We start from the raw sequence: 17,476 nt of genomic DNA on the forward strand, positions 1-17,476 counted from the left end.
TTACAATTCACCATGTGGAGATCGCCAATCCAACTTATTGAAAACAAACTTTATTTCAGTGTAAATACAATTAAGGATAAATTCAATATAAAAATATGACATAAGGCAAGTTGTCTAACTTTGTTCAAGCTCAAATGAGAACTCAGTCTCATCTAGACAAGTCTGTCCCAAGTTAGTGTCATGATGTTCGTCAACTGAAGGAAAGCATTTGACGTGACATTCCAGCAATAAATGAACTCTTTTTGCTCTTCGACCACTGAAACAAACTAGAATAAAGTTAGTGGTCAGTCATGTCACATTTTTTTGATGACAAAATTCTGACAACCATTAGTTATGTTATTCATTTGAAACCAAACATTTCTTGCTATTAGATAGCATTCTGCTAGTACAGATGAGGGCACCAAAGTGAACAGTGTATCAGGACAAAGTAGGCACAGGGACTCACCTGTTAGATTACAGTATGTTGCTCTGCAAGAGCAAACAGACCCATAACCAGTCCCACAAATACTGTTGAGTGTGTAAAAATGGCTTCAGTCCACATCGTCCCAGACCATTATCCCCCATAACTAGCTTTGACATATCTTCTTCGAGGACAACCCATGAAGCAATGTTTAAGGAATGTATTGAGTTGAAACACCAAAAATAAGTAAAGTTGAGAGAAAGAAAGCCACTAGAAAATTTGCCTGGGAGTATATTGGCTTGCATGGTGATGGCAGCAAAAGCACACACAGGCACGATTGAACATCAAAGCAAGCCCACTACCTGAGAGAAACATCTGCTAACATTAAAATAAAATCATAATTTACAGACGGGACAGAGGTATCTGAACAGTATCTCTGTTATAAGGCTGACAATGTATTTTCAGTATTAGCCCTACCACTGTTAAAAGCCACCCACATGCCAGAGTCAGATGCTACAAATACGCCATTAAATAAAAAATAAAAATGTGGGTTAGTAACATTTCCTGTTGAATCACTCAAAAACAGATTTAAATATTTTCAGTTGATTGTCAACCACATCCAACATTATTTCCCCAGAGGGAAGATTTAAATAATAAAATAGTGTTATTTATTGAAAAAGACAACAACCCCATCCATGTGTGTCATAAAAAGATGGGAGGGCCTCTGACAACACAAAGAAACAAATGTATCAGTAAAACATTGATAAAAACAAAAAAAAACACACTGGTTTGAGAACAGCTCTTTCACCATAAGCCCTTTGACTGAAATGCATGACCTGATCAAGGATTCTGTCCCCAATGGGCCAACATGAGATTCCATTTCATACTCAATGGAGTATGGAAGAAGCAAGGCCAACATGGAAGCCTTAACCAATTAGCCTGATGGTTCAGTCTGTTTTAGAGACAGGCTAGCAGCTGGGGCTACTGGGTAATGCAGTTCTCTCCCATGTCCTGGGCGTAGCGGTCTGAGACGGTGGTGCGGAGCTCTTCCACATCACGACGCAGCTGCTGGGCTTCTGTCAACTTCCTCTGGAGGACCTCAGGACTCAGCCAATCCTCCACCTGCTCTGCCATGGGCGGGGGAGCTGGGGTGAAGAAGAAACAGTTACTACACACTATGAAAGTTATTATTTTTTTGGAGCCGTGTCGTTTTTTAACTTTAGGCTTTTTGAATGGTCTTCAACGGGCAAAAATGTAGAGCATATGGTTTTCAGCACAAGAACATAAGTCATCTGGCTGAAGTAAATTCATCAACCCCCCCCCCCCAAAAAAAAAACACACACACACCTTAAACCACCAAACACTTTCAGGAAATTGATGATACAATCATCAAGCCCATTCAAAAGATAAGTGACAGACCTGGAAGTATGACGTAGGGCGACAACGCATTACAACGCTGGAAGTATTCTGTGGCGACAACATTCAAGCTACAACTGATCAGCGTTTCAGGATTAAGTGAAAAATAGCGGCAGCCTTTTAATGCTACTAAACCCTGCAGTGACCTTCACTCACATGTAATGCCAAGCAGCAGCGAGAGGTTGGGGTCTCGGCCCTGTGAACGCTGGGTCAGGACGTTGCAGAGGGAGCGCAGGTCGCAGAGGCACGAGGCCATCTCCCCGTGGAGACGCTGGGTGAGGCGGGCCCCGGCCGGCCGCAGCGAGGACGACGTCCTGTCCAGGTTCACCCTCTCCGAGTCCTCCAGACGCTCATGGAGGGTCAGGTTCTGCTCCATTAGTTCCTGGTTCTGGGCCGACAGCTGGGAATAGGCAGAGAAAACACTGTTAAGAATGACAGAAATAGGCAACATATTCAACTCAGTGTTTCTACACCTAAAATTGTTGGGTGCTGGAGAATCGTCATAGATACTCCATGTAAAATACAATGGACAGTTCCAGCACCCCAAAATGTCATGGTTAATGAATAACTATTGAAATTGAACCTACTGTCCAGTTCATCATTTTATGCATTAGGACAGAACATGAACTCTGCGGCTCTCAAGAGGATTCCCCATCAGAACATGGAGCAGAGCATTATTTCCAGTAGCCGTCTCACCTCCTTCATGGCTGTGCGGAGCTGGAGCAGCCCCTGCTCTTTAGAACAAACCTCCTCTCTCATAGCATGGGAGCTGCTCTCCTCCTGAGACACCTGCTCCTCCAGGGTCTACAGACAGGTCAGAGGTTGGACATGGGTTAGGCATGGCTACTAAGTCCATTTGGTTACTCATATTTGTTTTATATATATTTTTATTTTACCTTTATTTAACCAGGCAATTCAGTTAAGAACAAATTCTTATTTACAATGACGGCCTAGGAACAGTGGGTTAACTGCCTGTTCAGGGGCAGAACGACAGATTTGTACCTTGTCAGCTCGGGGGTTTGAACTTGCAACCTTCCGGTTACTAGTCCAACGCTCTAACCACTAGGCTACCCTGCCGCCCCATAGAGATAGTGGGGCAAAAAAGTATTTAGTCAGCCACCAATTGTGCAAGTTCTCCCACTTAAAATGATGAGGCCAGTAATTTTCATCATAGGTACACTTCAACTATGACAGACAAAATGAGGGAAAAAAATCCAGAAAAGCACACTGTAGGATTTTTAATGAATTTATTTGCAAATTATGGTGGAAAAATAAGTATTTGGTCAATAACTAAAGTTTCTCAATACTTTGTTATATACCCTTTGTTGGCAATGACAGAGGTCTATTTTCTATGGGGTTGAGATCTGGAGACTGGCTAGGCCACTCCAGGGCCTTGAAATGCTTCTTACGAAGCCACTCCTTCGTTGCCCGGGCGGTGTGTTTGGGATCATTGTCATGCTGAAAGACCCAGCCACGTTTCATCTTTAATGCCCTTGCTGATAGAAGGAGGTTTTCACTCAAAATCTCACGATACATGGCCCCATTCATTCTTTCCTTTACACGGATCAGACGTCCTGGTCCCTTTGCAGAAAAACAGCCCCAAAGCATGATGTTTCCACCCCCATGCTTCACAGTAGGTATGGTGTTCTTTGGATGCAACTCAGCATTCTTTGTCCTCCAAACACGACGAGTTGAGTTTTAGCAAATATTTATATTTTGGTTTCATCTGACCATATGACATTCTCCCAATCTTCTTCTGGATCAGCCAAATGCTCTCTAGCAAACTTCAGACGGGCCTGGACATGTACTGGCTTAAGCAGGGGGACACGTCTGGCACTGCAGGATTTGAGTCCCTGGCGGCGTATTTGGTCCCAGCTCTCTGCAGTTCATTCACTAGGTCCCCCCGTGTGGTTCTGGGAATTTTGCTCACCGTTCTTGTGATCATTTTGACCCCACGGGGTGAGATCTTGCGTGGAGCCCCAGATCGAGGGAGATTATCAGTGGTCCTGTATGTCTTCCATTTCCTAATATTTGCTCCCACAGTTGATTTCTTCAAACCAAGCTGCTTACCTATTGCAGATTTTGTCTTCCCAGCCTGGTGCAGGTCTACAATTTTGTTTCTGGTGTCCTTTGACAGCTCTTTGGTCTTGGCCACAGTGGAGTTTGGAGTGTGACTGTTTGAGGTTGTGGACAGGTGTCTTTTATACTGATAACAAGTTCAAACAGGTGCCATTAATACAGGTAATGAGTGGAGGACAGAGGAGCCTCTTAAAGAAGAAGTTACAAGTCTGTGAGAGCCAGAAATCTTGCTTGTTTGTAGGTGACCAAATACTTATTTTCCACCATAATTTGCAAATAAATTCATTTTTTTTTAAATCCTACAATGTGATTTTCTGGATTTTCCCCCCCAATTTTGTCTGTCATAGTTGAAGTGTACCTATTATGAAAATTACAGGCCTCATTTTTAAGTGGGAGAACTTGCACAATTGGTGGCTGACTAAATACTGTTTTGCCCCACTGCATCATCCGAGGTGTGAACTGATTGAATTCGTATCACGTACTACGATCTGGGCGCCCAGTTTCTCCATCACCCTCAGCTGCTTCTCTAGGACCTGGACAAGAAGAGAAGAATGGGAACGTTTTAGAACCAGCACGAGACGACAACCACAAAAAGCAGAGAAACATTTCACAATGTAATGTACCGGGTGAAAATGTCAATGTAAGGAAGGAACCAGATGAAAAGACTGACCTTTTTAAGTCTCTGCTGTTCCTCTCTCAGGCTGCTGTTCTCCCCTCTGAGTATTTCCACATCCAGGGAGGGTAACCTTGCCCCGTCCTCCAAGCCCTCCTGCACCCGCTCTTGTAAACTGACACACACAAATGACCAAAACGGGTCATTATCCAAACAGCGTAGGTTATACGAGTAGGCGTGCATGTTAAAATCAGTGTGCATACACACCTGGAATGCAATCATTTCAGAATGAGTGTAAAGCTGTGTGTGTGGTAGTAAAATACTTGGCCCTGGTTGGATAGCTCAGAGAGTTTGCTCTTTTCTAACCTGGTGACAGTGGTGAGCAGCTCCCTCTCCCTGCGTCTCTGCTCCTCCAGCTGGGTGTCCTTCTCCCGGGTGTGTGAGCGACCCTCCTCCAGACACACCTCCAGCTCTCTGACCCGGCCCTGCAGCTGGGACGCCCGCTGCTCCGCCTCCGACAGCTAAAACACACACCACACACATCAGCACTAAAGTCACGGCCCGCTCGCGTGTGGCAAATCAGACAATTTATACATCTTATTAATTTAAAAAAACACCAGATGGCAATAAAAAGACGACTTGGAACGTGACCATAAACACCCAGTCATTTTGATGAGGTAGGACGTAGTTGTGTTGAGTGAGATGAAGGTATGTGTGTGTTTAATGCAGTCTGTGCTGGTTTTGACCTGTTTGCTCTGGCCCTGGTAGTCCTCCATAGTGGGCAGGTCAGCGAGGTAGCGCTCCAGAGTCTCGATGCGCTGCTGCTTCTCTCGGTTCTGCTCTGCCTCCTTCTGGCACTTCTTCTTCAGGCTGTTGATGTGCTTGTCCCGGCTGCGAATCTACACACGCGCAACGTTAAGTATGGAATAACAGTCACTTTTTATAAATAGAAAAATTCCCTGACCGCAACACGACACCTAGTTACTAAGTCACATGAAATAACTGTGACGTTATGCAATTCGAAAAGGGAATCAGTTTATGTAATTAGCAACTGGACTATCAATGTAGCAGTGTGATGTTGTGGCCAGACTTCTCACCCTCTCCTCCTGCTTCTTCAGCTCCTCGGCGTGCCTCTCGCTGGTCTCCCTCAGCGCATCGTTCAGGCGCCGCGTCTCCGCCTCCACGGCACCGAGGCGGCGCTCTGCCTCCGCCTTCTCCTGGGCGGCGCAGTCACCGCGCTCTGCAAACTGGGCCCGCAGGAAGGCATTCTCCCTCTGAGCCTCCTGGAAGGCACACAGGAAAGACTTCGAGGTCATCCGTGGTCATGCAGTTTCAGCTCCATGAAGTGTGTGTGGGGCTCTGGATAAGAGTCTGCTAAATGACAAAATGTAAAAGGATGTGCGAGTGTGCTCCGCTCGCTCACCTGCAGTCGGAGCAGACATATATCGCCGTACGGAGCGCCGCGGCCGAGCAGGGCCCCGTGGACCTGCAGCTCGCTCTCCCGCAGCCGCTGCTCCAGCTGAGACATCTGCTGCTTCTGTCTACAAACAACACAGCCCAGAGTAAAACACCAGTGACATGGTCAGATACCACACACACACACTTCCCCTGACACAGCCCGCTGGAAGTGTATAGAAAATATTTCCAGGTAGGTTATTACATATCCCTTACCCCAGGACACTTTAAAGTAGCGTCTTCATGGATCAGAGATTACTTTCAGCCTACCCAAGGATCTGATAAAGGCGCGCTACGCCAGAACATAAGCCTGTTTGTCACCCCCCCCCGAAAGACAGATCAACGCAGGCACTTTTTCCTTTTTTTCCTGGATAGTCACCAGTTGCAGTGTCCTGGGGTAAGGAAAACCTTCTTGGGATTATCCAGCAGTCGCGCACCTGATTATTTTGTTCAAGCAAGGCCGAAGTGAGTTTGGTTAACCTTTTCAATCTGAAGTAATAGGCGTGTACCTCTCGATGACGAGCTCCTTCTCCTTCAGAATGCTCTCGTTGGCTTTGATCGCCGCCTCCCACTTCCTAGTCTCTGGTGGCATGGAGGTGGTGGAGTAGAGAGCAGGGTACTGGCCCACTCCAGCAGTCATCATCTGCACACACACAATGTATTGGACATGTCCGACTCAACTATAAAGAATACCCAACAGCCTTATAACCAAGGAAGGTTTGAATGTAGCTGAAGGTTGTGACTAACAACAACTAATAGCAAAATAACTCAAATGTAAAACATACTGTGCCTGTAAAACGTATATTAGGTTAAGAACTTTTTGGAAAGAGCAGTTTGAAAGATATGGCAAATAGAAATCAAACCAGATGGACATCAGAACTAGAATGGAGAGGAAGGCCAGGACTAAAAGCAAGCAAAATATGTCCATAAAATATATATAGTATGTATAAGCTGGAAATACAGGGTCTAAGCATTGTTGTTCACTAGTTTGCTCCAGTTGGGGGAGGGGTGGTAGGGTAATAAATACACACAAATGTGGAAAAAGTACACAAGTCACTGTAGTAAAAGTAAAGATTCCTTTATAGAAAATGACTCAAGTAAAAGTCACCCAGTACTACTTGAGTAAAAGTATTAATTTCAATATTCCTTATATTATGTAAACCAAACAGCACAATTATTTTTTTTATGGATAGCCAGGAACACAACACATTAATTTACAAAGAAAACATGTGTTTAGTGAGTCCACCAGATCAGAGGTAGTAAGAATGAACAGGGATGTTCTCTTGATAAGTGCGTGAATTTGACAATTTCCTGTCAAAATGACAAGTACTTTTAGGTGTCAGGGAAAATGTTTGGAGTAAAAAGCACAATTTTCTTTAAGAATGTAGTGAAGTAAAAGTAGAAGTTGTGAAAGACATAAATAGTAAAGTAAAGTACAGAACTACAGATACCCCAAAAAGCTACTTAAGTAGTACTTCAAAGGATTTTTACACCACTGTGTGTGTTATATATATATATATATATACACATACCAGTCAAAAGTTGACACATAATCATTCAAGGGTTTCTCTTTATTTTTTACTAAAGGACACCAATAATAAGAAGAGACTTGCTTGGCCCAAGAAGCACGAGAATTAGACATTAGACCAGTGGAAATCTGTCCTTTGGTCAAAATTGAGATTTTTGGTTCCAACCCCCGTGTCTTTGTGAGATGCAGAGTATGTGAATGGATGATCTCCGCATGGGTGGTTCCCACCGTGAAGCATTAAGGAGGTGTGATGGTGCTTTGCTGGTGACACTGTCAGTGATTTATTCAGAATGCAAGGCACACTTAACCAGCATGGCTGCCACAGCATTCTGCAGCTATATGCCATCCTATCTGGTTTGTGCTTAGTGGGACTATAATTTCATTTTTCAACAAGACAATGGCCCAACACACCTCCAGGCTGTGTAAGGGCTATTTGACCAAGAAGGAGAGTGATGGAGTGCTGCATCAGATGACCTGGCCTCCACAATCACCTGACCTCAACCCAATTGAGATGGTTTGGGATGAGTTGGACCGCAGAGTGAAGGAAAAGTAGCCAACAAGTGCTCAGCATGTGGGAACTTCTTCAAGACTGTTGGAAAAGCATTCCAGGTGAAGCTATTTGAGAGAATGCCAAGGGTGTGCAAAGCTGTCATGAAGGCAAAAGGTGGCTACATTGAAGAAACTCAAATATAAAATATATTTTGATTTGTTTAACAATTTTTTGGTTACTACATGATTGCATGTGTTATTCCATTTTGATGTCATCACTATTATTCTACAATGTAGAAAATAAATAAAAACCCTTGAGTAAGTGTCTCCAAACTTCTAACTGGTAGTGTGTGTGTATTGTCATGACGTTGCCCTCTTTGGGTACAGTGAGCACCATCACCCTCTGTCTCCTACACTCAGGCTGCTGCGACCTCAGGTTGTAAATTTCTGGAGGAGACGATCTCCTCATGGCCACAGTATAGAGAGAGAGTGAGTTCAGAGAGAACAAAGGAATTTCTTCCACCTCACAGAACTGGAGGTCCGAACAGTATTTATGTTCTGGAGAATGTATAAAAGATCGGTGAAGAATCCAGCTACAAACTGGTCCGTTTGGTACAATTTTGTGAAATGTCATTCACACAGAGAGCGAGAGAGGACAGACTCTCCAACAGAAACAAACTTTTCACCAGAGACCCCAACAACTCACTGAGCATAAATATATTGATTGCAATTGTTCCCGAATGAGTGAGTTTTCATGTGCAAAGGATTAGCATTTCAATTGTTATAATTATCACTGTCTAACAAGCCGCCATACCGGTTTAGCCCACTAGGGCACATCCCCCTATCATTTCTTTGTAAAAATATTTTGTTTGTTTGTGTGATGCATTTCTGTGAATTACTTAGTAAATAAATGATTTTAAGACAATTGATGTATGGATGACTCGGTGAAGACTGGGTTCGTGCAGATAACCAACAATTTACGACATTTGGAATGAGACTAACGTGTGGTAAATAATAATTCATTAATCATTCAAGTGATCAGATATCAAAATATTTGAAAGTTATATTAGGAAAAATATAACTTTATAATCTGAATATTTTCCTTGGTGCCCCGACTTCCTAGTTAATTACAGTTACATGATTAATCAGTTTAATCGTGTAATAATAATTACAGAGAGTTATTTGATAAATAAGTCTTCAGTTTTACGGATGCCAATGACACGACAGTATGTATATGCAAAATGCTAAACAATATATGGGGGATTGGAAGTGATGCAGACAATTACACTGATGGAAGCTACAATATTAAAGCTAAAATAAATACAACAATTTAAAAAAGGAAGCCATCTTCTCTAAATTTGGCAACATTCAACCACTTTACTCACTTAAAATGTTTTTGGTTGTCCTAACATGGGAATTGTGATCAGGTCTAATGTTAACTACATGTGTACTCCAGAGTGAAATGGGTCAGTCTTACACTAGCTGTTCTTACGTCTAAATGCTCAGCTCACCTGCATCTGCTCCACTTGAACACGGAGACTCTCCAGCTGCTGCTTGTGCTGCTGTTGCTGCTGCCAGCTGAGCAGCTCGCTGCATCTCTCCTGCAGCATGGGTTCATAGGCCTTGGCCTCCCTCAACAGAGCCTGGGTCTGCAGATACAGAGAGCTGGGGTACACACCTGCTGACCCAGCCACAGTTCCACCGGGCTGGCTGCTTCTCTGGCTGTAGGGGTCTGGAGCTCCGGGGACCCCTGGCCTTGTCTCGGGGAGAGCCTTGTACGAGTGCTCCATGGCACCCCTGTAGGCTTCTCCGCTGCACTCGGGAGTCACCCCCAGGCTGGTCATCTGGAGCCTGAGTCGGACGTCGGGGCAGTAGCCCGCCAGCAGGGCAGATTGGTTCATTGTGGGCTCCATGGCAGGCATGTCGAACCTCTGGCCCTCTTCCATGCAAGAGTGGTCCCCCGAGGGGAACAAAGAGTGGTCTAGTCCGTTCACGAGGCTGCGATAGCGGCTCAAGCAGTCTGGCTTGGGTCCGGCGGGGTCGGCTCCCCCCATGCCGTCTTGTGTCATGTCCAGGTTGGGGGAAGAGGCTGATTTGGAGAGGGAGGACGACTTCGAGCTGGAGGTTCCACTGGAGGTTCGGGAGCCTGAGGAGGGCCTGTGTGCCTCGGCAGAAGCCTGGGAATCTTCTTGGGAACAGGGCTGGGGCTTGGAGGCCGGTGGTCCGGCCGTGGAAGGCATGACATGGGCAGTGGGGATGGGAATCTGGCTGCGGATGGGCTGGAACGAGGGGCTGCTGCTGGAACTGCAGAAATCTGGAGGGGTAAAAGAAAGGAACCGTTGGATTTGGTTACGAATTTGAAGCAGCATTCATTCAGTAACAATACAAGTTACATTGCTTTCACTGGGAAGTGGTGAATTTTGAATTCCATGAATGGCCTTAGACTACAACTCTTCCTTTCGCCAAACAATCTCTGGCTTAAGACTCCTTTACAGAGAGCTGGTATGATGTACCTACCCAATACCAGCCACACTATTTTCAGATGGTGATGTAAAGCATACTACACACCGTGCCTGGGGTCAGTGGGTGGCCGACATTGCCTGTCAGGTGACACCGCTAGTGCTGACAGACCTAGTAAGTAGACCTTAGCCAACTCAACTTTATTTGATTTATTTCACCTTTATTTAACCAGGTAGGCTAGTTGAGAACAAGTTCTCATTTGCAACTGCGACCTGGCCAAGATAAAGCATAGCAATTCGACACATACAACACCAGAGTTACATATGGAATAAACAAAACAGTCAATAACACAGTAGAACAAAAGAAAAGTCTATATACAGTGAGTGCAAATGAGGTAAGATAAGGGAGTTAAGGCAATAAATAGGCCATGGTGGCGAAGTAATTACAATATAGCAATTACACACTGGAATGGTAGATGTGCAGAAGATGAATGTGCAAGTAGAGATACTGGGGTGCAAAACAGAAAGATAAATAAATACAGTATGGGGATGAGGTAGGTAGATAGCCTATCTGTAAACAGCCCATCTATGTACAGGTGCAGTGGTCTGTGAGCTGGTCTGACAGCTGGCGCTTAAAGCTAGTGAGGGAGATGTGTCTCCGGCTTCAGAGATTTTTGCAGTTCGTTCCAGTCATTGGAGGCAGAGAACTGGAAGGAAAGACGACCTAAGGAGGAATTGGCTTTGGGGGTGACCAGTGAGATATACCTGCTGGAGCGCATGCTACGAGTGGGTGCTGCTATGGTGACCAGTGAGCTGAGATAAGGCAGGGCTTTACCGAGCAGAGACTTGTAGATAACCTGTAGCCAGTGGGTTTGGCGACGAGTATGAAGCGAGGGCCAACCAACGAGAGCGTACAGGTCGCAATGGTGGGTAGCGTATGGGGCTTTGGTGACAAAACGGATGGCACTGTGATAAACGGCATCCAATTTGTTGAGTAGAGTGTTGGAGGCTGTTTTATAGATGGCACCACCGAAGCCGAGGATCGGTAAGATGGTCAGTTTTACGAGCGTATGTTTGGCAGCATGAGTGAAGGATGCTTTGTTGCGATATAGGAAGCCGATTCTAGATATCATTTTGGATTGGAGATGCTTAATGTGAGTCTGGAAGGAGTTTAAAGTCTAGCCAGACACCTAGGTATTTGTAGTTGTCCACGTATTCTAAGTCAGAGCCGTCCAGTAGTGATGCTGGACAGGCGAGCAGGTGCGGGCAGTGATTGGTTGAATAGCATGTATTTAGTTTTACTTGCATTTAAGAGCAGTTGGAGGCCACAGAAGGAGAGTTGTATGGCATTGAAGCTTGTCTGGAGGTTAGTTAACACAGTGTCCAGAGAGGGGTATACAGAAGTATACAGAATGGTGTTGTCTGCGTAAAGGTATCAGAAAATCACCAGCAGCAAGAGCAACATCATTGATGTACACAGAGAAGAGTCGGCCCGAGGATTGAACCCTGTGGCAACCCCATAGAGACTGTCAGAGGTCTGGACAACAGGCCCTCCGATTTGACACACTGAACTCTGTCTGAGAAGTAGTTGATAAACCAAGGCTGTAGAGTCTGCCAATAAGAATGTGGTGATTGACAGTCAAAAGCCTTGGCCAGGTCGATGAATACGGCTGCACAGTAATGTCTCTTATCGACGGCGGTTATGATGTCATTTAGAACCTTTATCGTGGCTGAGGTGCACCCATGACCAGCTCTGAAACCAGATTGCATAGTGGAGAAGGTACGGTGGGAATCGAAATGGTCGGTAATCTGTTTGTTAACTTGGCTTTCGAAGACCTTAGAAAGACAGATATAGGTCTGTAGCAGTTTGGGTCTAGAGTGTTACCCCCTTTGAAGAGGGGGATGACCTCAGCAGCTTTCCAATCTTTGGGAATCTCAGACGATACAAAAGAGGTTGAACAGGCTAGTAATAGGGGTTGCAACAATTTTAAAACAAACTTAAAAGTAACAGGTCTAGAATATGTGTCTTAGGGGTCATCCCTGGTCCATCCCAATGCATTTAAAAAGGGCAGCGACTAATTCAAATAAACCTTAGAGACAGTCGTGTTTGATTTTATTTCATTGCCAACAGAAAGACCATTCATTCACAAACCGAGAAACCCATTGCAGACTCCTTACCACATACAAGAACAGACAGGCAAATAGCCTAACCTCAGATCATGAGACTACACACCAAAGAAGCACCTCATTTTGATTGTGTGATAATGGCTACAGAGCAATATTTTGAAATGGAAACCGTTAGACAAATTGGTTCTCAAATGAAGAAACATCAGCGTTTAAAGCACTGGTAAACTAGTAAAAAACAACTGGGCCTGTGTGACAGCAGACCCCACACACAAGCCCCATTTCTTTACAGCTATTTCAAGAGAAACAGACAGCACTGCTCACCTGGCACTCACTCCGACACTGGGAGAAACATCTTATTAACTGTGATATTTAACAGCCCAGTGGAAGGGGTGAGCTGCAGCAGCAAGATGTTTAATGCGGTTGCCTAATTCCTTCCAATGCATTTTTCTGGAGGCTCGAAGGTTCTAGGCTGACAGCAGTGTAGTGTCGCAGGCAGGAAGGCCTTGTACAGCAGGGAGTATTGTCCTAGAGAATAACCAAGCCAGGCTGCCCTGTACAGCGCTCAGAGCAACCACACACAAACAGACACAGGCAGGAAAGGTTAGGGGTATTTATAGCCCCACTCTCAGGTTACAGAGCGATCCGTGCTGGCTGCTTATTTAAGCACCTAGCCCTCTCCCACCTTCCCGCGTACGTCACATTCGTACACCCCAAAAGCGAGACTAGAAACAGTGAGGGAGGCTAAAAAAAACTTCCCCAAAAAACACGGCTCATTTTGAACAGAGACGTGCTTAGCAATGGCAGGGGGAAAATAACAATTAGTGAGCACACAACGGGAAGGAACTGGCAAAGACAGAGGCTCTTCCAGTGAAAACATTCTTCAAATTAAACGTTCAGGTGCCCTCAAGGCTCGACTGATTCATGAGTCTGTCTGGCTAGGACAAGTCCAAACTGCTCCGACGCTTTGAGGGAGAACAAACTAGGCCTATGTGGAATTGAAGTTGAGAGTTAATTCTCCAGCAGGTAATGGTTTGTAAACTCACTCAAAACCTAATTCGGCAAAGATATAATATAAAATGCTACTCCAGCAGTACCGGAATAACTGTGACCAAAACATACATCTATCACAAATAGAAATAGACAATTGGATAGTAGGATACAATCAGGGGCGTTCAAAGACCAAACAACTTCATCCAGAGCCCCCAAAACAACGCATAAGTGCCGATGAAGGATGACCTGTCAGACTGACCTTTGAGCTCTCTGACACGACACTATGTCCACACTGACCCCTTCCTTTGACAGTTTAGACTGGAGTCAAGACTCATGTTGCTAAGCACTGTTATCAGTTACAGCACGGGGGGGAAAAAAAAAAATCAGCTGCACTAGCTTGCTTGACAATTGCAATGTCTCGTTAAAAGCCATTCTCCTTTTAGGTGTTCAATTGTGAATGCAGATGGCATGGCGTGATTACAATAGTTTAATGGACTCACGCCCAATTATTAGGAAATGTACTATAGAATCACAAGTAGGCTTACCACAGGCACACACACTACTACTAAAGCACACCAGTCCCACCTTCAATAGGGCATACAGACAGTACATTAACTTCCAGTCTTAGTACTTCCCAAATTATGTTCTTATTTAAACCCTGTCGGGTGCAGCTAATCTGTGAGCATTACATGTATCACTCAGCAAAGGGGGGCAAGGGTTCAGTGTTTCCATTTAGCTGTCCAGTCCTGACATTCCATCCCCCCTATCCCTCAATTAGGTTGGCAGAGCCACCTGGTAAGGAATATAATCTACCCCTTGTAAATCTCCTGAACACATCACCCTGCTTATAAATAGGCTGTACTCAACAACAGAGGATGCTGACCCCCGACCCCTTGTTCCAAACATAACAGTCGCAGAGAGAAACAGCAACCTCCTGTGGGTTTCTCCTTTTCATTCCCATCGACTGCTCTCAAGTTGATATGGTAGGTAGGGCGGTAGGTAGGGCAGCAGGTAGACTAGCAGTTAAGAGTGTTGGACCAGTCACTGAAAGGCCACTGGTTCGAATCCCCCCCCAGCCAAATTGTTCCTGTAAGTCGCTCTGGATAAGAGCATCTGCAAAATGACTTAAATGTAAGTCCAGCGAGTAACACGTACCTTGATCTGTGCTGATCTGACAACAGCTTTGTGATAAGCCAATAAACCTGACAATCACCTCATACACCTGATAATCGTTTTCCAACTCTATGAATGTCTGGCATCTCTGGAACTAAGGCATTTCAAATTGACATTCACAGAGGTCGATCTGAACAAAAAGCTAACTTTTATAAGACATTAAAATTGTGAGCTAGTCAGCACTCAGCAGTGTAACTAACATTACGCACCACGGTGAACATAGAGAACAGTGTGTACCGTGTACAGCTGTGTGGGGGGTGTAACAGAACTGAGCTATACCACGTGCTGCATAATAAGCATGGGTGTTATGGTAGTACACGGCAGGAAGTCAGAGCAAGAGTGAACGTTCTCACCTTCTGTGCTGTCAGATGGGGTGACGCCTAGCCCCGTGTCCCCACTGTCCGCTGTCCCAGGCCGGCGGCCAAAGCGGCTCTGGAACTTCTCAGACACAGCTGGCGTCTGCCACTCCATGTCAGGAAACCCAGCTGAAAGTCATACATGTGGGAAAAATACAACCATCATTCACAAGGTGACACTAATAGCATTTCACGACAAGCAGGTATCCCCCCTCTTCATTTTGATGGAGTCTAAAGGCATCCTCATAGCTAAATAGGTTCCGTTTGCTCCTAGCAGAACTTGGTTAAGCGAAGTGAGTGTGTTCTCATACTCCCTAAAGACCCCTGCTTAAGAAACAAGGCAATATTGTTGTTTGTCCCACTTGAGCCACCGTAGCAACAACATTGCCAGAAACACTCAAAATAGTCTTTATTAATCTAAGGTAAATCAAGAAAACTGTCATTCATTTTGATGATTTTTCAGAGGACATCTTAGATATATTTTTTTGTGGTTTGACAAACATTTCATGTTCCTACTAGGAGTAGTAATGTTGACCGATCAACGAATGGGCGTAGACTTCGGCTACAAAACTTGAAATTGCTACAGAAATAATAATAATAATAAATTAAATATATATATATATATAGTGTGCACAAACAGCCGGGGAAAAAAACCTGCCAAAGACCAAAATGTCATAATATAGGCGCAAACTGTTTAGACTGGGAAGCATACGGTAAGCTTTACCTGTCAGCTTAGACTACAGGTATGTCTGTGAGGTAGTCATTCCACTCACGTCAGGCAGGTAGTCTAGTGGTTAGAGTGTTGGGGCAGTAACCGAAAGGTTGCTAAATCAAATCTCAGAGTTGCCAAGGTAAAAATCTGTTGTTCTGTCCTTGAACAAGGCAGTTAACCCACTGTTCCTAGGCAGTCATTGTAAATAAGAATGTTCTTAACTGGCTTGCCTAGTTTAAAAAAAAAAAAAATGTCACCTGTCAAGAAAGGAGAGTGATATTAGGAACATCTGTGAAATTCTGGGCCACTTTCAGTTGCAGATAGAAATGCCATAATATGTTCTACATACTATATTTACATCTGAGCGTTTCAAAATGTTGTGTCCTGCTGAATGTGCTCCTTGAGTGGACAAATAGCACAGATTGTTCTAAAGCAATGTGAACTGCAGAACAGTATAGGAAGATATAAAACACCAGCCTTCCCTCCCCCTTGTTATATAATAACCCAGCAATTGCTCAAGAGACCACAAAGTAGAGCCACATGAACAGTATTTCTGGGCAAACACAGACCAACTGTGCTGGCAAGAACAAACACCTCGAAATTACATAACAGGAGCTCGAGTGGTTTAATGGAGGGGTGTGAGAGAGTCTAAACTGAATTTAAGAGCCAAGGGGGCGAGGGGAATGTTACACGGTTGTATCAGAAACACTCAATAGCATCTGCTGAAGATCCCATATTTCAGTTGAAGTTAGCCCACATGACTGGAAAACAGACGATTCTCGCTCTGATTGCGTTAGAAAGCGAGATCTGTGTAGCTAACCATCTACCTAGATATAGCTTATGCCAGTTAGCTATTGGTCAGCTAAATAACGTTACCAATCGAACACGGTCAGTGCTATCCGGGATTCTTGGGACGTGTTTTCACTAAACCCTACCCTAACCATTTAAAATGTTACTTCAATGCGGGGGGAAAGAATAGCCACGGACCCCAACTTGAACTAACGAGATAGTTAGGTAACAGTAGGTAGCTAGCTAACGCAACTGTAATATAAAGTCGATGGCTAACTTACATGTCAATTGTGTTTGTTAGTTATCTAGCTTGTTTGTTTAATAAAAAGCTAAACGTTAGTCGGCTGCATAGCCTAGCAAATTAGCTAGCTAAAGTTAGCTCAATACAAATAACGCAAGCTAGCTAACAAAGTTGCGTTAATGACATAACATTAGCTATCAGTAACGCTAGCAACCCATGGCGACAGCGTAACAGAACTTCCGTCACCTAAACCTACCTTTTCTGCAATACTTGAAAATGAACGGTTTGAGTGTGCCGAGATTAGCACATGTGTAATTTCGGTCGCTCTCAAGAAATCGTTCTCCTTTGCCAGAGCTGCTGTTCTAGAGTTTAGCTAGCTAACCGTCTCTGATTTGACTCAAACAACACCACAAGCTGCTAGCAACTTCAGAGTCCCGCCCATTTTAAAATAGAATGGAGACATGGGAACGTTCCATTTGTCTAGATCTGATTATAATAGAATTGGTAGATTATGCAGTAGAATTATTGAACATAGAGCAAACCGATTAAATTTGTTGTCTTGAGACTCAAGTAAATTACAACAGAAGTCATTGATGTGTCTTTGCAGCATTGTGGGCCTGGGAAACAACATAAGAAACGCATATGAACA

At 44.4% G+C, this 17,476-nt stretch overlaps 1 protein-coding gene across 2 annotated transcripts; it reads right to left on the minus strand.

Moving 5' to 3' along the window:
• Nucleotides 1–28: 28 nt before the first annotated feature.
• On the minus strand, nt 29–17,264 carry cep85 (centrosomal protein 85). 2 transcript variants are annotated; one of them, XM_020509357.2, is made up of 13 exons: nt 17,084–17,264; nt 15,083–15,214; nt 9,492–10,294; nt 6,473–6,606; nt 5,932–6,049; nt 5,606–5,791; nt 5,255–5,407; nt 4,875–5,029; nt 4,566–4,683; nt 4,378–4,428; nt 2,513–2,620; nt 1,973–2,216; nt 29–1,545 (listed from the first exon to the last, which is right to left on the minus strand). In XM_020509357.2, exons 2-13 carry the CDS (start codon nt 15,198–15,200, stop codon nt 1,382–1,384), a joined length of 2,352 nt encoding a protein of 783 aa, XP_020364946.1. In that variant the 5' UTR covers nt 15,201–15,214; nt 17,084–17,264; the 3' UTR covers nt 29–1,381. The 2 variants fall into 2 exon arrangements, with proteins under 2 accessions (XP_020364946.1, XP_020364952.1); XM_020509363.2 differs by lacking the exons at nt 15,083–15,214; nt 17,084–17,264 and adding an exon at nt 12,888–13,128 and having other exon boundaries at nt 31–1,545.
• Between the last annotated feature and the right edge of the window lie 212 nt (nt 17,265–17,476).

The sequence above is a fragment of the Oncorhynchus kisutch genome, linkage group LG2 (genome assembly GCF_002021735.2).
Source record: "Oncorhynchus kisutch isolate 150728-3 linkage group LG2, Okis_V2, whole genome shotgun sequence".
In the NCBI taxonomy this organism is placed as follows: domain Eukaryota; kingdom Metazoa; phylum Chordata; class Actinopteri; order Salmoniformes; family Salmonidae; genus Oncorhynchus; species Oncorhynchus kisutch.

What these genes read in the sequence shown, in the direction of transcription:
- cep85 (XM_020509357.2), bottom strand. Translation starts at nt 15,200, where the DNA reads ATGGAGTGGCAGACGCCAGCTGTGTCTGAGAAGTTCCAGAGCCGCTTT. An exon ending in ACCAGGGCCAGAGCAAACAG is followed by an intron (nt 5,030 to 5,254) that starts GTCAAAACCAGC and finishes TGTGTGTTTTAG; the next exon opens with CTGTCGGAGGCGGAGCAGCG. An exon ending in AACAGCAGAGACTTAAAAAG is followed by an intron (nt 4,429 to 4,565) that starts GTCAGTCTTTTC and finishes CTTCTTGTCCAG; the next exon opens with GTCCTAGAGAAGCAGCTGAG.